At 43.5% G+C, this 25,605-nt stretch overlaps 1 protein-coding gene across 4 annotated transcripts in view; it reads right to left on the bottom strand.

The window, feature by feature from the left end:
* Window positions 1-25,605, bottom strand: part of LOC110502951 (protein tweety homolog 2-like) — a 151,203-nt gene that overhangs the window by 106,945 nt on the left and 18,653 nt on the right. For all 4 annotated transcript variants that reach the window (XR_005039240.1, XR_005039239.1, XM_036960751.1 and 1 more), the window contains exon 2: window positions 3,384-3,559. Coding sequence is in view for 2 of the 4 variants with exons in the window: in XM_036960751.1 (XP_036816646.1) it covers window positions 3,384-3,559 (176 nt within the window). In the remaining 2 variants the exon portion in view is untranslated. The remainder of the gene's footprint in view (window positions 1-3,383; window positions 3,560-25,605) is intronic.

Raw genomic sequence — 25,605 nt, forward strand, 5'->3', positions numbered from 1 at the left:
TACAACAACAGATGGCTCAATTGCTGTTTGGGACGCACACGTTTTTGTCTCATTTGGGAAGAAATGCTCAGCGAATCAGAGAGGAGGATGCAGAACAAAAAAAACACCCTTGTGTAATACGTTTAAGCGGACGATATTATAAAGAAGACTAACTGAAGTCAAATTTCCTTTCGTGGAGTTCAGAAAAAGTCGTCATGTCTTCATTGATATCTGTTGTGACAGTCTTTTTGATGTTGAAAAGGAGAACGTAATAAGTCTTATGAGCAAAACCAACATATTCAGCCTTTTGGGTAAAAATGATTCCTTTGGGACAACACTGTTGGGACTCAAGAGTTTAAAGGCACTTATCCAACCTTGTGCAGGCCAGGGGTTATGGCTTTCATGAACCTCCCAAAATAATTCCACTTCATAAATTGTTAAAACGAGTGGCAGTTGTACAGTTGACCCACTCTCCATTTCCACTCTTAAATAATATAGTCAAACTTAATGAACATTTAAGTGTCTTTTAACTCAGTCTTCTGACTAAAGTACAGTTGATGAGACACAGCTGGATATCTGAGCAGAGAGAAAACACTGACAATGTGGCTGACAAGACACTTAAACATGTACAATTAGGGTATAACTAACTGTTAGGGTATAACTCCTTGACTCAAGGAGATTCATTATTGTGCCGGTGTCTCTGTGCAATCGCCTACAGCAGAGAACTAAAAGGGTTAAGTAAGTTTACATTTTTTGGGGCGAAGATCAGATTTAATATTCCAGATTGTGGCTTCCATCAATGCAATTGTCTGCATCATTTCCAATCCCCCCATGTATTGTTTTGTATACAGTACCAGTAAAAAGTTACACACCATGAAATAACACCTATGGAATCACGTAGTAACCAAAAAAGTGTTCAACAAATCAAAATATATCTGGATTTGTTTAACACTTTTTTGGTTACTACATGATTCCATATGTGTTATTTATAGTTTTGATGTCTTCACTATTATTCTACAATGTAGAAAATAGTAAAAATAAAGATAAACCCTGGAATGAGTAGGTGAGTCCAAACTTTTGACTGGTACTGTAGATTAATGAGCCAGATGTGTTTAAGGTCCAGTAGCATATGTAAAATGATACACCTTCCTTGCTGATCTGTTTGAACAGATTGCACATTGGGATCAAAATGATTGTTCATTAATATCACCACCCCTTTTGACTTTCTTGCCCATGGGAATAGTATATTTCCTGTAAACAATAGATATTATAATCCTTCTTTTTTAGCCAGGTAAAGACTGATCCTCTTTTCTTATTATCTGATAAGCCATTACAATTAGAACTAGCTATACTTATTTCACCACTTACCAAAATGAGATACAAGGTTTGATTATACTTACCACAATATATGTTTGTAAACTTACCATTAAGAAGTGTCATGATAAGTGAGTGTCCATATAGCTGTATCATAAGGGGGGGGGGGGGGGGGGGGGTGGGGGCAATACAACTAGTCTAGGTAGCCATTTGATTAGCTGTTCAGGAGTCTTATGGCTTGGGGGTAGAAGCTGTTTAGAAGCCTCTTGGACCTAGACTTTGCACTCCGGTACCGCTTGCTGTGCGGTAGCAGAGAGAACAGTCTATGTCTAGGGTGGCTGGAGTCTTTGACAATTTTTAGGGACTTCCTCTGACACCCTGGTATAGAGGTCCTGGATGGCAGGAAGCTTGGCCCCCGGTGATGTACTGGGCCATACGCACTACCCTCTGTAGTGCCTTGCAGTCGGAGGCCGAGCAGTCGCCATACCAGGCAGTGAAGCAACCAGTCAGGATGCTCTCGATGGTGCAGCTGTAGAACCTTTTGAGGATCTGAGGACCCATGCCAAATCTTTCCCAGTCTCCTGAGGGGGAATAGGTTTTGTCATGCCCACTTCACGACTGTCTTGGTGTGCTTGGACCATGTTAGTTTGTTGGTGATGTGGACACCAAGGAACTTGAAGCACTCAACCTGCTCCACTACAGCCCCGTCGATGAGAATGGGGGCGTGCTCGGTCCTCTGTAGCTGCAACTAAGTAAACTTCCAATTACCCTCCAATATCCCACCAGCTAAAACCTACCCTCATCCCAAGTTGCATTGTTGTCCCAGTGACTGGTCGACCATCCCTGTAAACATGGATCCTAGGGCCTTTAAGAGATAGGGTCCATCCTTTACGAAGAGCACATGGATTCGAGGGCCTTTAAGAGAGGGGCCCATCCTTTAAAAAAAACACATGGCAACACCTACAGTAATGTCTCTTTTGGGAAACAGCGATCTCACTACTGCACTTAACCCTACAACGAGGAGGATGGCAGACATAAGTGTGTGATGGCTGACGAGAGGGAATGCCAGTGGCCAGCATAACTCAATAAGAGCAGAGCACTGGGTTGAGATGATGACTGTCACAAGATGAAGGACACAAGTTTGCACTCCTCCAAATAGATTAAATTAGGGCACTTTGTGTGGACGACCATCTCGGCTGAATCCCAAATGACACCTTATTCCCTACATAATGCACTACTTTTGACCAGAGCCCTATAAATCCCAGTCAAAAGTAGTGTTCTAAATAGGGAATAGGGTGCCAATGGTGCCATTTGGGACATCTTATCAGTACAGATCAAATGATGTTACGCACAATGCCAAGGGATTCCCCGCAGGCCCTATTGGCTGACAAATTCTATTAGATGATTAATGTCTGTCAAGTTTTACCACAAAGAGAGAGTGAAGTAGTAAAAAACAACAGCTTTCCTTTGAAGTAAATTTGAGTTTGGCTCCTTTGATCAAAGGGTATTCACTCAGCTAATGTCATTTGAACTTCTCTTGATATATAATAACATCAATTAATGATGAGGGGAAACAAAGGGGGTAAACAGCACAGTTGTGAGGTTTACTTTCATTCAAGAGCTATCTCGAGAAACACTACGAAGGCAAAAAGTAAGGTGACTTCTTTCTTGTCTTTTATTAAACATTTGGAGTGCTGCGGCCGCCTACTGCAATTATGCCTGTGGAGATCAGGACTATGAGCCAGCGTCCTAGTCCCAGAAAGAGACATGAGGACTATGAGCCAGCGTCCTAGTCCCAGAAAGAGACATGAGGACTATGAGCCAGCGTCCTAGTCCCAGAAAGAGACATGAGGACTATGAGCCAGCGTCCTAGTCCCAGAAAGAGACATAAGGACTATGAGCCAGCGTCCTAGTCCCAGAAAGAGACATGAGGACTATGAGCCAGCGTCCTAGTCCCAGAAAGAGACATGAGGACTATGAGCCAGCGTCCTAGTCCCAGAAAGAGACATGAGGACTATGAGCCAGCGTCCTAGTCCCAGAACAGAGAGAAGAGACTGTAAACACACAGTAGGTTAGTAATTGTTCCTCACCAGCTGAGGAGTCCGGCGGTGACGGCGGACCAGGTGACACAGCAGGAGTTGAGGCTCTTGCTCTCCTCCTCCTCGTCGTCTTTCCGACAGCAGCACAGGCAGCTCAGGTAAATGGCCAGGCAGAGCAGGTTCAGGCCCAGCCCTGCAGCCACCATACAGGCCAGGAAGATTAATGACTACAGGGAGAGATGGAGAGAGAGAGCGATGGAGAGAGGGGGATATAGAGAGAGGGGGATATAGAGAGAGGGGGATATGGAGAGAGGGGGATATGGAGAGAGGGGGATATGGAGAGAGGGGGATATGGAGAGAGAGTATCAGGTGTATCCATCCTAGAGGGGGAGCTCAATCATTTCCAGACCCAGGGACATATACTAGCCTGTGGTGACCTAAATGCCAGAACTGGACAGGAACCCAACATTCTCAGCACAAAGGGGGACAAACGCCTACCTGGAGGTGACAACATTCCCTCCCAAATATGCCCCCCTACACACAACTATGACAAACTACGACAGAACTGTTCCTGCAGTTCTGTCGCACACTGGGTCTGTACAGTGCTTTGTGCAAGGTTGGGGATTAACGGATTACATGTAATTACAGTTACCAATAATACATCGGTAACTGTAATCTGTTAAGTTACCAGCAAAAATATTGTAATCATATTACAGATACTTTTGAAAAACTATAATGAATACTTTGTGGATTACTTTTAAAATCAGGACATATATAAATATGTAATAATTAATAATAATAATAAAGTAATATAAATATATATATATATAAATATATATATATTATATATATATATAAATATATATATATATAAATATATAAATATATATAAAAATATATATATATATATATATATATCACACACACACACACACACACACACACACACACATATACAGTGCCTTGCGAAAGTATTCGGCCCCCTTGAACTTTGAGACCTTTTGCCACATTTCAGGTTTCAAACATAAAGATATAAAACTGTATTTTTTTGTGAAGAATTAACAACAAGTGGGACACAATCATGAAGTGGAACGACATTTATTGGATATTTCAAACTTTTTTAACAAATCAAAATCTGAAAAATTGGGCGTGCAAAATTACTCAGCCCCCTTAAGTTAATACTTTGTAGTGCCACCTTTTGCTGCGATTACAGCTGTAAGTCGCTTGGGGTATGTCTCTATCAGTTTTACACATCGAGAGACTGAATTTTTTTCCCATTCCTCCTTGCAAAACAGCTCGAGCTCAGTGAGTTTGGATGGAGAGCATTTGTGAACAGCAGTTTTCAGTTCTTTCCACAGATTCTCGATTGGATTCAGGTCTGGACTTTGACTTGGCCATTCTAACACCTGGATATGTTTATTTTTTAACCATTCCATTGTAGATTTTGCTTTATGTTTTGGATCATTGTCTTGTTGGAAGACAAATATCCGTCCCAGTCTCAGGTCTTTTGCAGACTCCATCAGGTTTTCTTCCAGAATGGTCCTGTATTTGGCTCCACCCATCTTCCCATCAATTTTAACCATCTTCCCTGTCCCTGCTGAAGAAAAGCAGGCCCAAACCATGATGCTGCCACCACCATGTTTGACAGTGGGGATGGTGTGTTCAGATGTGTTGCTTTTACGCCAAACATAACGTTTTGCATTGTTGCCAAAAAGTTCAATTTTGGTTTCATCTGACCAGAGCACCTTCTTCCACATGTTTGGTGTGTCTCCCAGGTGGCTTGTGGCAAACTTTAAACGACACTTTTTATGGATATCTTTAAGAAATGGCTTTCTTCTTGCCACTCTTCCATAAAGGCCAGATTTGTGCAATATACGACTGATTGTTGTCCTATGGACAGAGTCTCCCACCTCAGCTGTAGATCTCTGCAGTTCATCCAGAGTGATCATGGGCCTCTTGGCTGCATCTCTGATCAGTCTTCTCCTTGTATGAGCTGAAAGTTTAGAGGGACGGCCAGGTCTTGGTAGATTTGCAGTGGTCTGATACTCCTTCCATTTCAATATTATCGCTTGCACAGTGCTCCTTGGGATGTTTAAAGCTTGGGAAATCTTTTTGTATCCAAATCCGGCTTTAAACTTCTTCACAACAGTATCTCGGACCTGCCTGGTGTGTTCCTTGTTCTTCATGATGCTCTCTGCACTTTTGACGGACCTCTGAGACTATCACAGTGCAGGTACATTTATACGGAGACTTGATTACACACAGGTGGATTGTATTTATCATCATTAGTCATTTAGGTCAACATTGGATCATTCAGAGATCCTCACTGAACTTCTGGAGAGAGTTTGCTGCACTGAAAGTAAAGGGGCTGAATAATTTTGCACACCCAATTTTTCAGTTTTTGATTTGTTAAAAAAGTTTGAAATATCCAATAAATGTCGTTCCACTTCATGATTGTGTCCCACTTGTTGTTGATTCTTCACAAAAAAATACAGTTTTATATCTTTATGTTTGAAGCCTGAAATGTGGCAAAAGGTCACAAAGTTCAAGGGGGCCGAATACTTTCGCAAGGCACTGTATATATATATATCCATTGATTATTGAAGATTATAAACTTGTTGGTTCGAGCCCTGAATGCTGATTGGCTGACAGCCATGGTAAATCAGACCGTATACCATGGGTATGACAAAACATTTATTTTTACTGCTCTAATTATGTTGGTAGCCAGCAATAAGGAACATCTGGGAATAGTGACATATGGCCAATATACCATAGCTAAGGGCTGTACGCAGGCACCCCTCATTGTGTTATGCATAATTACAGCCCTTAGCTGTGGTATATTGGCCATATACTACACCGCCTCATACACTATTACTTAAATATAACTTATAAATGCCTCATGAGCTTAGTTCAACTGCCACACTCCAAGAGAACCCAAAATATAAGCCACTTTTCAGTAGTGCTCAAAGCATGCCATTCCATGAGCCCTGCATTTCTTTTCAACTCATATTAATGGGCCAAATCAGTCATCCATGACAACAAAATCATAAACAGAGTAGGGCTGTCTAATAAATCCTTAGTTTTGGGTTATGCTCGGGTAAAACAATTTGCCTAATCTATACTTCCATATTTCCAAGTCCTATTCTTTTAGATCAAGGGGTATAACATTTATTGGAATGACTGGAATTCTGATAGACTTTGGTTTTTAATGTAAAGATATAAGTTAATCATATTATTATATGTAGTAGAAAGCGATGGGTTAGAAGAAACTTACATAACCAACCCATAAAGTAAAATGTAACATCCATATATGGCCAGCTATGTAAACTTTAACATTGATTTATCCTGTAATGGATGTGGTTCAATTGGTAACAGACATTTTTCTCTTCATCTAATGCCTCTTAAATTAAGGGGAAAGTAATCTACAAATCACTGAATCTAAATCAGATTAAGTTACTGAGTTTGGGTAATCCAAAAATTACATTACTGATAAAAAAATGTGGACAGGTTACTAGTAACGGATTACATATAGAAAGTAACCTACCCAACCCTGGCTTTGAGGGACTCTTACGGTAGGTACACCGACAGCTCATCCCTTGGCAGTAGTGCTGTAGATGACTTTATCACTGACCTCAACCCAGAGTCTCTCAGAGCGTTCACAGTCAGCCCACTGACACCCCTATCAGATCACAGCAAAATAACATCACTAAGAAAAAAAGAAAACAGCTCAATGTGATTAAAGAATCCATAGAATCAAATCACTTCTGTGAAACAAACATGAAGAGCTACCTATCCAAAATGGAGATGGATAAACCACTTTTGAAATATGTTCGGCTCTATAACAAAGAGCACCAGCAAAAACATCTACATGATCAACTACAAATGTTAGAATCGCTATTAAAGTTTACCAGAACCCACTGGATTCTCCAATTACACTGAAAATATAAACCCTCCAACCTAAATGGTATTGTATCCTAAATGAAATGATGAAACATACAGACCACAAACTCCAATTTTATATACTTAAAGGTCATCCTCAGCTCTGGCATCCTCCCCATATTTGGAAAGAAGGACTGATCACCCAAATACACAAACGTGGAGACAATAACCCCAGTAATTAGTGGAATCTGCGTTAAGAGCAATCTCTGAAAAACCCACTACAGCACAATCAAAATAAATACAATTTGATTTGTCATCGAATGCAGTGAAATGCTTACTTACAAGCCCTTAACCAACAGTGCAGTTAAGAAAAATATGTTTACATTTTTTTTTAAATAGCTAAGTAAAAAAATAATATGTACAAATGATTAAACCGCAGCAGTAAAATAACAATAGCGAGGCTATATACAGGGGGTACCCGTACAGAGTGAATGTCGAGGTAATTGAGGTAGTATGTACATATAGGTAGATAATGCATAGAAATAAAACAGAGAGGAGCAGCAGGGTAAAAGAGGGTGGGTGGGGGCAATGCAAATAGTCTGGGTAGCCATTTGATTAGCTGCTGAGGAGTCTATAGCTTGGGGTAGAAGCTGTTAGGAAGCCTTTTGGATCTAGACTTGGCACTCCGGTACCGCTTGCCGTGCGGTAGAAGAGAGAACAGTCTATGACTAGTGTGGCTGGAGTCTTTGACAATTTTTAGGGCCTTCCTCTGACACCGCCTGATATAGAGGTCCTGGATGGCAGGAAGCTGGGCCCCTGTGATGTACTGGGCAGTACTCACTACCCTCTGTACTGCCTTGCGGTCGGAGGCTGAGCAGTGCCAAATCTTTTCAGTCTCTTAGGGGGAATAGGCTTTGTCGTTCCCTCTTCACAACTGTCACAACTGGTGTGTTTGGACCATGATAGTTTGTTGTTGATGTGGACACCAAGGAACTTGAAGCTCTCAACCTGCTCGACTACAGCCCCGTTGATGAGAATGGGGGTGTGCTTGGTCCTCCTTTTCCTGTAGTCCACAATCATCTGCTTGGTCTTGATCACGATGAGGGAAAAGTTGTTGTCCTGTCACCACACGGCCAGGTCTCTGACCTCCTCCCTATAGGCGGTCTCATCGTTGTCGGTTTAGACTCAGGGTCCTTAGCTTAGTGATGAGCTTTGAGGGCACTATGGTGTGAAACGCTGAGGTGTAGTCAATGAATAGCATTCTCACATAGATGTTCCTTTTGTCCAGGTGGGAAAGGGCAGTGCAGAGTGCAATATAGATTGCATCATCTGTGGATCCATTGGGGCAGTATGCATATTGAGTGGGTCTGGGGTTTCTGGGATAATGGTGTTGATGTGGGCCATGATCAGGCTTTCGAAGCACTTCATGACTACAGAAGTAAGTGCTATGGGTAGCTTTGTTTTACCCCCAAGCCATAAGACTCCTGAACAGGTAATCAAAAGGCTACTCTGACTATTTGCATTGTGTGCCCCCCAAACACCTATTTTTATGCTGCTGCTACTCTCTGTTTATCATATATGCATAGTCACTTTAACAATACATTCATGTACATACTTCCTCAATTGGGCCGACCAACAAGTGCTCCCGCACATTGGCTAACCGGGCAATCTGCAATGTGTCCCACCACCCACCAACCACTCTTTTTACGCTTCTGCTACTCTCTGTTCATCATACATGCATAGTCACTTTAACCATATCTACATGTACATACTACCTCAATCAGCCTGACTAACCAGTGTCTGTATGTAGCCTCGCTACTTTTATAGCCTCGCTACTGTATATAGCCGGTCTTTTTGTGTTGTTTTATTTCTTTACCTACCTATTGTTCACCTAATACCTTTTTTGCACTATTGGTTAGGGCCTGTAAGTAAGCATTTCACTGTAAGGTCTACCTACACCTGTTGTATTCAGCGCACGTGACAAATACACTTGGAATTAATCATTTAATCCTTCAAGCAGACTATGGTGGTCTGCTTGAAACATGTTAGTATTTTAGGCTCAGTCAGGGACAGGTTGAAAATGTCAGTGAAGACACTTGCCAGTTGGTCAGCGCATTCCTGGTAATCCATCTGGCCCTGCGGCCTTGTGAATGTTGACTTGTTTAAAGGTCTTACTCACATCGGCTACGGAGAGTGTGATCACAGTCGTCCGGAACAGTTGATGCTCTCACGCATGTTTCAGTGTTACTTTCCTCAAAGCAAGCATATAAGTAATTTAGCATTTTAGCTCATCTGGTAGGCTCGTGTCACTGGGCAGCTCGCGGCTGTTCTTCCCTTTGTAGTCTGTAATAGTTTTCAACCCTGCCACATTCGAGCGTCGGGGCCGGTGTAGTACGATTTAATCTTAGTCCTGTATTGACGATTTGCCTGCTTGATGGTTCGTCGGAGCGCATAGCTGGATTTCTTATAAGCTTTCGGTTCAGAGTCCCATTCCTTGAAAGCGGCAGCTCTAGCCTTTAGCTCAGTGCGGATGTTGCCTGCAATACATGGCTTCTGGTTGGGGTATGTACGAACGGTCACTGTGGGGACAATGTCATCAATGCACTTATTGATGAAGCCAGTGAGTGATGTGGTGTACTCCTCAATGCCATCGGAAGAATCCCGGAACATATTCCAGTCTGTGCTAGCAAAACAGTCCTGTAGTTTAGCATCTGCTACATCTGACCACTTTTTTATTGACCGAGTCACTGGTGTTTCCTGCTTTAGGTTTTACTTGTAAGCAGGAATCAGGAGGATAGAATTATGGTCAGATTTGCCAAATGGAGGGTGAGGGAGAGCTTTGTACGCATCTCTGTGTGTGGAGTAATGGGTGAATTATTTTCCTCTGGTTGCAAATTTAACATGCTGGTAGAAATGAGGTAAAACAGATTTAAGTTTTCCTGCATTAAAGACCCCAGCAACTAGGAGCGCCACCTCTGGATGAGTGTTTTCCTGTTTGCTTATGGCCATATATACAGCTCATTTAGTGCGGTCTTAGTGCCAGCATCGGTTAGTGGTGGTAAATAGACAGCTATGAATAATATAGATGAAAACTCTCGTCTTACCAGAGGCAGCTGATCTATCCTGCCAAAAAAGCATAAAACCCGCCAGCTGTATGTTATTCATGTCATCGTTCAGCCACGACTCGGTGAAACATAAGATATTACAGTTCTTAATGTCTCGTTGGTAGGATATACGTGCTCAGAGTTTGTCTATTTGATTATCCAATGATTGTACGTTGGCTAATAGGATCGATAGTAAAGGCAGATTACCAACTCGCTGTCGGATCCTTACGTCCCCGATATCTCCGTCTCTTTCTCCTGTGAATGATGGGGATGATGGCCTTGTCTGGTGTCTGGAGTAAATCTTTTGCGTCCAACTAGTTAAATAATATGTTTAAATCCAGGACGGGGTGAGTAATCGCTGTCCTGGTATCTAGAAGCTCTTTTCGGTCATAAGAGACAGTGGCAGAAACATTATGTACAAAATGAGTAACAAATAACGCAAAAAAACATACACAATAGCACAATCTGTTAGAGGACCGTCAAACGGCAGCCATCTCTTCCGGCACCTTTATTAACAGCAGACTTCAACATTTCCTCAGTGAAAACAATGTCCTGAGCTAATGTCTAATTGGCTTCCTACCAAAACACCATATGACAGACCACATTTACATTATTAAAATCCATGTCTACAAACAACAAGTGTGCAGTTAAAAAAATGTGTAATAAACACAGATTTCTTTCCTCAGGGCCGTGGGGTAAGACAGGGATGCAGCTTGAGCCTCATCTGCTTCAACATGTATATGAATGAATTGTCGAGGGCAATAGAAGTCTGCAACACCCGGCCTCATACTGGACTTGGAAATCAAATGTCTACTGTTTGCTGGTGATCTGGTGCTTCTGTCCCCAACCTACAGCAGCACCTAGATCTTCTGCACAGATTCTGTCAGACCTGGGCCCTGACTTTCAATCTCAGTAAGACAAAAACAATGGTGTTCCAAAAAAGGTCCAGTTCCCAGGACCACGAATACACATTTTATCTAGACACTGGTGCCCTAGAGCACACAAATAATAATACCTACCTCGGCCTAAACATTAACACCACAGGTAACTTCCACAAGGCTGTGAACGATCTAAGAGACAAGGCAAGAAGGGGCTTCTATGCTATTGAACGGAACATAAAAGTCAACATCCCAATTAGGACCTGGCAAAAAAACGCTTCAATCAGTTACAACCATAGAGGGCTATGTATGGGTTCTGTGAGTGCTGGGGTCCAATCACCAATCACCAATTCCAGAAAAGAGCTGTTAAATTCTACAACCACCTAAAAGGAAGCAATGCCCACACATTCCACCACAAAGCCCTCACCTACAGAGAAATGAACCTCGAAAAAAAGAGTCCCCTCAGCAAGCTAGTTCTGGGGCTCTGTTCACAAACACAAACAGACCCCACATAGCCCCAGGACAGCAACACAAACAGACCCCACATAGCCCCAGGACAGCAACACAATTAGACCCCACATAGCCCAGGACAGCAACACAAACAGACCCCACATAGCCCCAGGACAGCAACACAAACAGACCCCACATAGCCCCAGGACAGCAACACAATTAGACCCCACATAGCCCCAGGACAGCAACACAAACAGACCCCACATAGCCCCAGGACAGCAACACAAACAGACCCCACATAGCCCCAGGACAGCAACACAATTAGACCCCACATAGCCCCAGGACAGCAACACAAACAGACCCCACATAGCCCCAGGACAGCAACACAAACAGACCCCACATAGCCCCAGGACAGCAACACAAACAGACCCCACGTAGCCCCAGGACAGCAACACAAACAGACCCCACATAGCCCCAGGACAGCAACACAAACAGACCCCACATAGCCCCAGGACAACAACACAATTAGACCCCACATAGCCCCAGGACAACAACACAATTAGACCCCACATAGCCCCAGGACAGCAACACAATTAGACCCCACATAGCCCCAGGACAGCAACACAATTAGACCCCACATAGCCCCAGGACAACAACACAATTAGACCCCACATAGCCCAAGGACAGCAACACAAACAGACCCCACATAGCCCCAGGACAGCAACACAAACAGACCCCACATAGCCCCAGGACAGCAACACAAACAGACCCCACATAGCCCCAGGACAACAACACAATTAGACCCCACATAGCCCCAGGACAGCAACACAATTAGACCCAACCAAATTATGAGGAAGCAAAAAGATTACTATTTGACACACTGGAAAGTATCAACCAAAAAAACGGCGCAAATTGGAATGTACCTCTGACCCTAAACAGAGACTACAGTGGCAGAATACCTGAACACTGTGACTACCCAAAATTAAGAAACTCCTTGACAATGTACAGACTATTGAGCGAGGCTACCATAGGCAGACCTGGCTCTCAAGAGAAGACAGGTTAGTGTCCACTGCCCACAAAATGAGGTGGAAACCAAACTGGACTTCTTAACCACCTGACAAATGTATGACCATATTAGAGACACATATTTCCCACAGAATTTGAAAACAAATCAAACATTGATAAACTCCCATATCTGCAAAACGCCACAAGGTGCAATCACAGAATCAAGATTTGTGGCCCGCCGCCATGAGAAAATGTCAACCAGCGGAGCACAAACAGCATTGTAAATACCACCTATATTTATCTGTTTATATATCTTCATCTACTATTCATATTACAACCAGAGCTGCTAATAACACTTCAAACATCTAGATCTTTTAAACGTTTTTGAATGCAATATTTACAGTTAAATTCAAATAGTTTTTGTTGATGTTTTGTGTCTTCTCAATTTTGTTTATTTCACTTGCTTTGGCAATGTAAACACGTTTCCCACGCCAACAAAGCCCAATTAAATTGAATCGAGAGAGAGAGCGGGAGCGAGGGAGATGGAGAGAGAGGAGCAAGGGAGATGAGAGAAGGAGCGAGGGAGATGGAGAGAGACATTTTATATTTAATCTCTTTAGCATTTGTTCGGTTTGCATACTGATACATACGTACATTAACCACACAATAAAACTCTCAGATCCTCTGAGGATCCAGATAAAGACTGAAGCTTTGATGACGACAGTCAGAGTGGGAGGAAAGTAGAGTACCCTGCATAGGATCCTTTTTCACCTTCAGTTCCATTTAGGCCTCATACTCCTTATTTCTCCCCCCCCCCCCCCCCTCCCTCACTCAATCCCTCCCTCCCTCACTCAATCCCTCCCTTCTTCAGAGAGAGGTGAAGGGACAAGAACGCAGACAGAAACGCCAGACAGAAAGGCCAGACAGGAAGCCCAGACAGAAAGCCCAGACAGAAACACCAGACAGAAAGCCCAGACAGAAAGCCCAGACAGAAAGCCCAGACAGAAAGCCCAGACAGAAAGTGGGATTTGTTACATATTATTATCCTTGTCTGTCTGTTTACATACTGTGGTGATGTCACCTGTTCTGTAATACCATTGAGGGCATTACAGTTATAGCTGTTCCCCCCCTAATCCTCCACCCCCACCTCCATCTGTTGAGGAGTGAGGGAGGGATGCTTGATGCCTCATTTCCCATTTCACGGCTACATGCCTCTCCTACAGAGAGGGCAAGGTAGGGGGAGACGGGGCTCATCTGGTGAAATCAATATTCAGCTATAAAACACAAGCTGTCCCCAATTCCCCATGTAGTATGCTATTTTAAACAAGGGCCCTGTAGTGCCCTATATGGTGCATTTGTGATGCAGCCATACAGGAAGTGTCCAGATGGGGTCAGGTTAATCCAAACACAACAGGATGGAACCCCATCACCACCATCGCCCCTCTTCTTACCCCTGTGTCCTACCACCCACCCATCCCCGTACAACATGTTTGATGAAATGGTATGTAGAGAGAAACAGTATGTTACCTGTAGTAGGGGTTTATTGGTGTGTGTGTGTGTGTGTGTGTGTGTACAGAGGTGTATTCAGACAGGCAGACAGAGATGACCCTGAGTGATATAGAGGGGGAGGGGTAACTATTCTGGTGTGAGAAGTGCTCAAATGGGGAGGGCGGGAGGGGGTGGGATTGTATAGTGTAATTTAGGTGAGGACATTTAATGAGATGGGGGGGTACAGGGGGGGGAGTACAGGGGGGCTGTGAGTGAGTTGATGGGGGAGGGGTGGGAGACAAATAGATAATTGCCAGGACTGAGCCCATTTGGCTGGGAGATGGGAGCCGAGAAAGGGGAAACAAGCCCCCCTACCCCCAGCCCCCCTTCCATCGCCATGGCTACGGACAGGTTTGTTGGTTGCCTGCCTAGGCAGGACTGAGGACGAGTGAAAAGGGAATTATCACTCCCAGCCTTATTTGAATTAAGCAGCATGAGACAGGCAGCCCTGCTGAAAGGGAACACACTGCATCTTGGGGAGAGACGGGGAAGGAAGGCCTATGTGGTGGAGGAGAGAAAAGAGAGAGAGAAAATGGAACACAGTGAGGAGAGGGCTAAGAGGCATTCAGTTAATAAACTAACATTATGGAGAGCTGGATAGTTGATTCAGTGTCTGCATTCTCCACTCTTTCTCACTCTCCCTTTCTGCTCACTTTTCTCTCATGTAAAAGAGTGAATAATGGATCACCTGTACTCTGAGTCGGTGAGCTGGGACACACACAGACACAGACACACACACACAGACACACACACACAGACACACACACACAGACACACACACACAGGGAGAGAGAAGAAACCATCACAAACCACCACAGAGGCATCAGAGTAAAACATCATTTTAAAGTGAATAGCTTGATAATTCTCCCTGAAAACACAATGCCAGAAACACACACCACTATTCATACAAGGATACAATTTCAGACTAATAAAATCATTTCACTCCAATGTGCTACGTTTCATCCATCATCAGTAACTTGTTTTACTATAGAAATAAAAAGGTCAGCGTCAATAGGTTTCCTTTACACAGCAACGCCCTCCAGAGAGAGAGAGAGAGAGAAGAGGGGGCAGGAGAGGTAGGGAGGAAGAGAGGAGGGGGGGGCAGGAGTGGGGTGTGATGAGGATATGGGAGAACAAAAAAGGTGCTGCAGCCACAGCAATGGCGAGCGTAACTAACAGCCCAGTTTCTCAGGACTGTGTCGTTGTGTAGACCCACAATATGGATAACACAGTCCAGTCTCCTTTCATTCATTCCTGTCGGGTTAACTGACTTCATGTCTAGAGCAATGTTAAGGCGGCAGCATGCTTCCATGAATAGCCTCCACCATTTATAGGCTGAGGCTGGACGGGAACAGCCGGCACTGAGCTCTCATACACACTGCCCCAAGGGAGCATGGGACTGTTTGGGCAAAAGAGGCAACTAATAACCCTGTGACAAATTCTCCCAAGAGGCAACGGGAGAGTGGTTTACATTACAATCCTGCTCACAGTACACAGCCTTTAGAGGTAGACTGATGATGAATGTGAGAACACAGGCATAGATATGTGACATCAAGCATTATGTTGGGTGGCAGGTAGCCTAGTTGTTAGAGCGTTGGGCCAGTAACCGAAAGGTTGCTAGATCGAATCCCCGAGCTGGCAAGGTAAGAACTCTATCGTTCTGCCCCTGAACAAGGCACTGTTCCTAGGCGTCATTGTAAATAAGAATTTGTTCTTAACTGACTTGCCTAGTTAAATAAAGGTTTAAAAAAAAAATCCTCATCAACACAGAAAGTATACTGTAGAAATCGAACAGTGTGGACGAGGTCCAGTCACAGACAGTTCTAATAGCCTAGAGCCAGTTCTAACAGCCCAGCCTAGGTCCAGTAACAGCCAGTTCTAACAGCCTAGAGCCAGTTCTAACAGCCCAGCCAAGGTCCAGTAACAGCCAGTTCTAACAGCCTAGGTCCAGTCACCGCCAGTTCTAACAGCCTAGAGCCAGTTCTAACAGCCCAGCCTAGGTCCAGTAACAGCCAGTTCTAACAGCCTAGGTCCAGTCACCGCCAGTTCTAACAGCCTAGAGCCAGTTCTAACAGCCTAGCCTAGGTCCAGTAACAGCCAGTTCTAACAGCCCAGCCTAGGTCCAGTAACAGCCAGTTCTAACAGCCTAGGTCCAGTCACAGCCAGTTCTAACAGCCTAGCCTAGGTCCAGTAACAGCCAGTTCTAAAAACCTAGAGCCAGTTCTAACAGCCTAGCCTCTAGGTCCAGTCACAGCCAGTTCTAACAGCCTAGCCTGGGTCCAGTAACAGCCAGTGACTAAGGTCCAGTCACAGCCAGTTCTAACAGCCTAGGTCAAGTCACAGCCAGTGACTAAGGTCCAGTCACAGCCAGTTCTAACAGCCTAGGTCAAGTCACAGCCAGTTCTAACAGCCTAGGTCCAGTCACATCCAGTTCTAACAGCCTAGGTCCAGTCACAGCCAGTTCTAACAGCCTCTAGGTCCAGTCACAGCCAGTTCTAACAGCCTCTAGGTCCAGTCACAGCCAGTTCTAACAGCCTCTAGGTTCAGTCACAGCCAGTTCTAACAGCCTCTAGGTCCAGTCACAGCCAGTTCTAACAGCCTAGGTCCAGTCACAGCCAGTTCTAACAGCCTCTAGGTCCAGTCACAGCCAGTTCTAACAGCCTCTAGGTCCAGTCACAGCCAGTTCTAACAGCCTCTAGGTTCAGTCACAGCCAGTTCTAACAGCCTCTAGGTCCAGTCACAGCCAGTTCTAAGAGCCTCTAGGTCCAGTAACAGACAGGGTACTTCATTCAGGCATTTTGCAGACAGTGTACAGAAGTACCTCACTGGTGTTCATTTCAAACATTAAAAATCTCTGATAAAGCGAGAACTTCTCTCATGAAATAGACAGATGAATAGATGCATTTAACATTCTATCATCACTGCTGCACATAGAAGAGAGAAACATGTCCTTCTGTTTGGGTACATTATCTAAGCAGTATTACATCATGCTGTGTTCCAGGTTGGAGAGGAGCTTGGAGATATGATGTGAGAGCCAAGCCCCGTGGCTGTCTGTCTTCCTCCTAGGCACCAACAGCAGTGCTGTGATGTGTGTGCACATGCGTTGTGTATGCTGTGCTGTTGCAGGTGGTGAACATCTGTGTGTAGGTGGATAGAGGCCAGTCCCCAGGCACTGTGCGCTCTACATTGGACAGTGGCATCCACTGATGAGGGCAGAGGTGCAGTGAAATGTGTTGTTTTACAGGGTCAGCCATAGTAGTATGATAGGTGCAGTGAAGTGTGTTGTTTTACAGGGTCAGCCATAGTAGTATGATAGGTGCAGTGAAGTGTGTTGTTTTACAGGGTCAGACATAGTAGTATGATAGGTGCAGTGAAATGTGTTGTTTTACAGGGTCAGCCATAGTAGTATGATAGGTGCAGTGAAGTGTGTTGTTTTACAGGGTCAGCCATAGTAGTATGATAGGTGTTGTTTTACAGGGTCAGCCATAGTAGTATGATAGGTGCAGTGAATTGTGTTGTTTTACAGGGTCAGACATAGTAGTATGATAGGTGTTGTTTTACAGGGTCAGACATAGTAGTATGATAGGTGTTGTTTTACAGGGTCAGTCATAGTAGTATGATAGGTGTTGTTTTACAGGGTCAGTCATAGTAGTATGATAGGTGTTGTTTTACAGGGTCAGACATAGTAGTATGATAGGTGTTGTTTTACAGGGTCAGTCATAGTAGTATGATAGGTGTTGTTTTACAGGGTCAGTCATAGTAGTATGATAGGTGTTGTTTTACAGGGTCAGCCATAGTAGTATGATAGGTGCAGTGAATTGTGTTGTTTTACAGGGTCAGCCATAGTAGTATGATAGGTGCAGTGAAATGTGTTGTTTTACAGGGTCAGCCATAGTAGTATGATAGGTGTTGTTTTACAGGGTCAGCCATAGTAGTATGACAGGTGCAGTGAATTGTGTTGTTTTACAGGGTCAGACATAGTAGTATGATAAGTGCAGTGAATTGTGTTGTTTTACAGGGTCAGCCATAGTAGTATGATAGGTGCAGTGAAATGTGTTGTTTTACAGGGTCAGACATAGTAGTATGATAGGTGTTGTTTTACAGGGTCAGCCATAGTAGTATGATAGGTGCAGTGAATTGTGTTGTTTTACAGGGTCAGCCATAGTAGTATGATAGGTGCAGTGAATTGTGTTGTTTTACAGGGTCAGTCATAGTAGTATGATAGGTGCAGTGTAATGTGTTGTTTTACAGGGTCAGCCATAGTAGTATGATAGGTGTTGTTTTACAGGGTCAGCCATAGTAGTATGATAGGTGTTGTTTTACAGGGTCAGCCATAGTAGTATGATAGGTGCAGTGAAATGTGTTGTTTTACAGGGTCAGCCATAGTAGTATGATAGGTGTTGTTTTACAGGGTCAGCCATAGTAGTATGATAGGTGCAGTGAAATGTGTTGTTCTACAGGGTGAGCCATAGTAGTATGATAGGTGTTGTTTTACAGGGTCAGCCATAGTAGTATGATAGGTGCATTGAAATGTGTTGTTTTACAGGGTCAGCCATAGTAGTATGATAGGTGTTGTTTTACAGGGTCAGTCATAGTAGTATGATAGGTGTTGTTTTACAGGGTCAGCCATAGTAGTATGATAGGTGTTGTTTTACAGGGTCAGCCATAGTAGTATGATAGGTGTTGTTTTACAGGGTCAGTCAGTAGTATGATAGGTGTTGTTTTACAGGGTCAGTCATAGTAGTATGATAGGTGCAGTGAATTGTGTTGTTTTACAGGGTCAGCCATAGTAGTATGATAGGTGCAGTGAATTGTGTTGTTTTACAGGGTCAGCCATAGTAGTATGATAGGTGCAGTGAAATGTGTTGTTTTACAGGGTCAGCCATAGTAGTATGATAGGTGCAGTAAATTGTGTTGTTTTACAGGGTCAGACATAGTAGTATGATAGGTGTTGTTTTACAGGGTCAGCCATAGTAGTATGATAGGTGTTGTTTTACAGGGTCAGTCATAGTAGTATGATAGGTGTTGTTTTACAGGGTCAGCCATAGTAGCATGATAGGTGCAGTGAAGTGTGTTGTTTTACAGGGTCAGCCATAGTAGTATGATAGGTGCAGTGTAATGTGTTGTTTTACAGGGTCAGTCATAGTAGTATGATAGGTGTTGTTTTACAGGGTCAGTCATAGTAGTATGATAGGTGTTGTTTTACAGGGTCAGCCATAGTAGTATGATAGGTGTTGTTTTACAGGGTCAGTCATAGTAGTATGATAGGTGTTGTTTTACAGGGTCAGCCATAGTAGTATGATAGGTGTTGTTTTACAGGGTCAGCCATAGTAGTATGATAGGTGTTGTTTTACAGGGTCAGCCATAGTAGTATGATAGGTGTTGTTTTACAGGGTCAGCCATAGTAGTATGATAGGTGCAGTGAAATGTGTTGTTTTACAGGGTCAGCCATAGTAGTATGATAGGTGTTGTTTTACAGGGTCAGCCATAGTAGTATGATAGGTGTTGTTTTGCAGGGTCAGCCATAGTAGTATGATAGGGGTTGTTTTACAGGGTCAGTCATAGTAGTATGATAGGTGTTGTTTTACAGGGTCAGCCATAGTAGTATGATAGGTGCAGTGAAATGTGTTGTTTTACAGGGTCAGCCATAGTAGTATGATAGGTGCAGTGAAATGTGTTGTTTTACAGGGTCAGCCATAGTAGTATGATAGGTGTTGTTTTACAGGGTCAGTCATAGTAGTATGATAGGTGTTGTTTTACAGGGTCAGTCATAGTAGTATGATAGGTGTTGTTTTACAGGGTCAGTCATAGTAGTATGATAGGTGTTGTTTTACAGGGTCAGTCATAGTAGTATGATAGGTGCAGTGAATTGTGTTGTTTTACAGGGTCAGCCATAGTAGTATGATAGGTGCAGTGAAATGTGTTGTTTTACAGGGTCAGCCATAGTAGTATGATAGGTGCAGTGAAATGTGTTGTTTTACAGGGTGAGCCATAGTAGTATGACAGGTGCAGAGAAATGTGTTGTTCTACAGGGTGAGCCATAGTAGTATGATAGGTGCAGTGAAATGTGTTGTTTTACAAGGTCAGCCATAGTAGTATGATAGGTGTTGTTTTACAGGGTCAGTCATAGTAGTATGATAGGTGCAGTGTAATGTGTTGTTTTACGGGGTCAGCCATAGTAGTATGATAGGTGCAGTGAATTGTGTTGTTTTACAGGGTCAGACATAGTAGTATGATAGGTGCAGTGTAATGTGTTGTTTTACGGGGTCAGCCATAGTAGTATGATAGGTGCAGTGAATTGTGTTGTTTTACAGGGTCAGACATAGTAGTATGATAGGTGTTGTTTTACAGGGTCAGCCATAGTAGTATGATAGGTGCAGTGAAATGCATAGGCACTGGATCAGGAACCTTTGATTAGCATGGTGCTCTGACAGCAGAAAGTGCACTTTTTCCAAACACAACATACTACAGGTAAGTGAAGACCTACACACACTGCCTTGAGAAGATGTTCCAGGAGTTCGGATACAGTTGATGTAGGAAAGATGAATGAATCACAAGGCAGACTAAATGCCAACGGAGCAGTTCCACCTCATTGTGTAACTTCATCCTCCCAGTCTCTGTCTTCATCCTCCCAGTCTCTGCCTTCATCCTCCCAGTCTCTGCCTTCATCCTCCCAGTCTCTGCCTTCATCCTCCCAGTCTCTGCCTTCATCCTCCCAGTCTCTGCCTTCATCCTCCCAGTCTCTGCCTTCATCCTCCCAGTCTCTGCCTTTTCCACTCTGACACCGAGGGATGTCCTCGGGGGTGTTTCCAGAAGAGTGGACTCGGCTGGGCCTGCCCGTGTACACTCACAGCTGGGACACCATTAAGTCCCCGCAGAGCGGAGGAGGGAGGGAAGGGGAGAGCAGAGTGGCTCATGGGTAATGGATGAGATGGGAAGAGAGGGATGGGAAAGGGCTTCTGCCTCCTCCTCTACAGTTCTGCATCACTGCTACAACCCAATGTTAAAAAGGCCTCTGTGAATTTGTCACGCTAGCCTGCACCACATTCCTCAACACAAACAGCTAGTCTCTGGGGATAAACGAGGTGGTGTGTGTATGTGGCGCGTGTGGCGCGTGTATGTGTGTGAGAAAAATGACTTTAGTATTGTCACCAACCTTGGGCTATATTCTTCAACCGGATTTAGGGCATTTTGCCTATAAAAAAAAATTGGCCAATGTTTACATGGCCCCCTTACAAACAGGCCTATTTTACCACATTCTTGCCTGCATACACCTTTCATACCTCCCGTGTGCATGCCAGCATGCTAGAGACTAGTGTTAGTAGTGGTGTGCAGATGTGGGTGGGCGTCTATTTTAATATACACCATCAAAAATGAATCCGTTATTAATTTGTTTAGGCAGGTGCTAAGAAACATTATAAGACAAATAACATGCATTTTCAAAAGAGCAGAATAGTTTGAGTTCAGACAAATTAAATCAATAGTTGGTTATTTTGTTAATTAAAACAGACCAGACACACCTACCTACCTGATTACAGTCAACACATTTTTGATAGTGAAAACAGAAATGGAATATAACAGAAAATACAACAAATATTTTTCCCCACATGACTATATTTTTAAATCAGAGCCCAAGGCCCACTCTTTTTTGATCCATGTTTCATCTCTTTCCTCACTGCGCTTTGTTAGGGACAGGCTGCTTACCTTCATCATGTTTTACAACCTTCTGGAGGTGCCTATCTGCAGTCAAGCAAAATAACACGCTTTCTTTAGTCTACATTATAGCATGCTAAATGTATCTGATTAGTTATAGATGATCACCTTCACTTGCTCAGCCAGAGAATTAACCAAATATACAGACGGAGATTCAGTGAAACAAAATTATCAGTTGATTATCAGACAAGTCAGTGAAGTCACAGGCTTTTTGTCAGGAGTAAGGCTACTAAGTGACTGAAGGGCAAAATAATCCACTTGTTAACCTACATAACATGGAAAAATCTAAGAAATCAGCCAACTAGACAAGATGATCAAGAGCAGCACTCACCTCGATTTAGCTAACATTTTCCTAACTTGATTGGAGCCTAATCAATATCCAAACAGAGATTCAAGGAAAACAAAAATCTGACATTTATTGATTGATCAAGACGTCCCCACGCTTGTCTCAAATCAGCGCAATGGTATGGAAATTATCATGTAGATGACCACACCAGGTAGGCTATTGCTTCACATTTAATTACAAGGATTGGATGACTTTCAGTATAAGTCATTTGATACATGCCTTCAATTGCATTAGTCTACTTTATTCCAATATTTTCACCATTCAGTGATATTTATTCCCACAGTAATTCTTTATGGATCCAGCAGGCTGTGGTTAAGAAAACAGTACATGCTTAGTGGTGGACTAAATGATGGGCTATGCGAAGAGATGGGCGAAGTAACATGCCTTGCAAAGTTTTGAAGAGTTAACAAGCACTGCCTAGCAACCATCAAGAGCTTAAGAGCGTAGTGCGTGCCAAAGCCGCCTCAGCATTACGGCTATGTTTCATTCTAAGCCGTAGGCAGAACCTTACCGAAATGATTAGCAGGTCCTTAGGCAGATATACAAGTTTCGGCGTTGATACCGGCCCTGAACTTAGTCACTGTTTCTAGCCGGCTAGTTACTCCACCATGTACCTTAGGAGGGTGCTGCCCTATGTACATAGTCATTGAACACTGGTCACTTTAATAACGTTTACGTACCCATTTCATATGTATATACTGTATTCTAGTCAATGCCATCCTATTCGACTATCGCTGTACATATCCTACAGATATACCAAATATTCTATCCACATACTGTCTATACATCTCATCACATATATACAGTACCTAAGGCACTGCATCTCACTACAGTCCCTGAATCGAATCAAGGCTGACTCACATCCGGATGTGATTAGGAGTCCCATAGGGTGGCGCACAATTGGCCCAGCGTTGTCAGGGGTAGGCTGTTATTGTAAATAAGAACTTGTTCTTAACTGACTTGCCTAGTTAAATAAAACCTGATGGAGGGACAACAGAGCCCTGAGTACCAGGTCATTAGGACCTGATGGAGGGACAACAGAGCCCTGAGTACCAGGTCATTAGGACCTGATGGAGGGACAACAGAGCCCTGAGTACAAGGTCATTAGGACCTGATGGAGGGACAACAGAGCCCTGAGTACAAGGTCATTAGGACCTGATGGAGGGACAACAGAGCCCTGAGTACAAGGTCATTAGGACCTGATGGAGGGACAACAGAGCCCTGAGTACCAGGTCATTAGGACCTGATTGAGGGACAACAGAGCCCTGAGTACCAGGCCAGTAGCAACCCGATGGTTGTTAGCGAGTTGGGTACTACCAACGCATGTCCAGAGTGCATAAGAGGAGATTATCTTGACTCAATGGTCACGTGGAATTTCACTGTGGTCATGACTCGTGACTGATGTGTGACGGTAATATGACCACCGCAACAGCCCTAATCACAGACCTCTTTTTAAACATTGACAAGAATCAATATTGATGCTGACATTACATAACATAACACAGTACTGTGGGTTAGTACTGTAACTACTGCAGCCACATTTTCCCAGAGCCAAGTCTGCCTGAATAGTATAGTGACTCGCCTTGTAAGATCCCGCATTTATCAAGCGTCACAGAGTAAAAGTGCTGATCTAGGATCAGTTTTGACTTTTAGATCATAATGAATCCGATTATTATGGACAGGGAGGGCCTGATCATAGAGTAGCACTCCTACTCTCATGATTATGGGCCCAGTACTAGGGATGGACAGAAGGACAGGCAGCCCATGTAAACACAACAAAACACCCATTCCCAGCAGCTCCAGAGATGGCAATAAGAACCCTATCTGACTACATGGAGTAGAGAGCTCGGCTAGCCAACATTGGAGCTAAGTAGGCTAAGGTGAATTCATGTGAGCCATGAGAAGTTGGTTACACACTGTTATGTGAGAGAGAGAGAGATAGCGAGATGGAGGGAGAGAGGGTTAGAGGAGGAGAGGGGATAGTGAAAAAGAGCGAGAAAGACACAGCGAGAAAGCGACAGACACAGCAAATCTGCAATGCCAGATGAAAAGATTGACATTCTTGCCGACAATTCTATAGTGGTTTTCCTTTCCAACCAGACTAACAGTGTTTGTTCATTTGTAACCTCATTACACATATGGCAAGTGGACTTGTGGGAAGTACAGTAATCCATCTGTGGGCCCTTATAGCTATTCTCACCACAGTTTGAAACCTCAAGGAGAGACAGAGCCCACAGAAACAAGGGGAAAAAACAAATTTAAACTCATACCTAGAGGCAGAAACAACTTTATCGACAGTCAAACAAACAGACGGACAATCCAACAAGCGCAGCTAGAGGGAATACAATGATCATACTTCAGACAAACCATGCGGAGGCCTAAACCGCTAGGCCAAAACTAGCAGCGTTCAGCTCGTCTTTTTCCCAGGAGAAAAAGACAGCAACAAAAGTAGTTCCACAACAGTAGAGTGATAGGGGTCAAGGGTTAAAACTATCCCATCACAACCCTACCACATGAGCCATACAAAATCAGCCATTGAGTGAAAAGGTAATTGAAGAAAGTCAAGAAAGCTATGTGATCAAATGAGCATCTTCAGTATGCAACTTGTCACATGTTTAAATGGCAATGATTGTCATATGATAAACAACAATTAATATAACTATGACTACAATAAGGAATAAGGCCACAAAATAGCAGTTCCACTGGATGTTTGGAATTCAAAAGAGCACTGTTAGTTGTTTGACGTCATCACATCACCTCTAAGGACATAGGCTAAGCTCAGTGAGGACTTTAATAAAAATAAAGACATCACATGAAAAGACATAATTTCTACATCGGAAGGAGAGACATGTTTTTTCCTCATAACTCCAGCCACAAGAACCCCTATCCCACATCATAGTACGTCTGCTGTTGACTTAACACCATGCTGTTCATTTCAATGGCTGACACACAGTGGTTGTTTCATCTATTACAAGATGGGGAGAGAAGTAGGAGAGTGAGTGAGGGAGAGATGAGAGAACAACTGATAAACAGATAAAGGGAGTGAGGGAGGGAGCAGAGGGATGAAGACAAGACGAAGGATGTCTGGAGGAAGGGATTGTTTGGAGGCACTGAAGTGGAACATTATTCCCAAAGCCATTGAGGCAGAAAGATCGATGTGTGTGTGTAAAAGGGTGTGTGTATGAGCGTGTACTAGTAGTGTGTGTACAACGTCTGGTCGCCAGACATCTTTTATCCCGATTCAATCAATTCTCCTTTCAGCCAGCATGCCTGGGAGTCTGGGCGTCTTCAAAAAGCCCAGCGGATGAAGAGGGGTCAACTGAAACCAAGTCCTCTACAATTATGTAGAC

This window comes from Oncorhynchus mykiss, chromosome 23 (genome assembly GCF_013265735.2).
Source record: "Oncorhynchus mykiss isolate Arlee chromosome 23, USDA_OmykA_1.1, whole genome shotgun sequence".
Taxonomy (NCBI): Eukaryota; Metazoa; Chordata; class Actinopteri; order Salmoniformes; family Salmonidae; genus Oncorhynchus; species Oncorhynchus mykiss.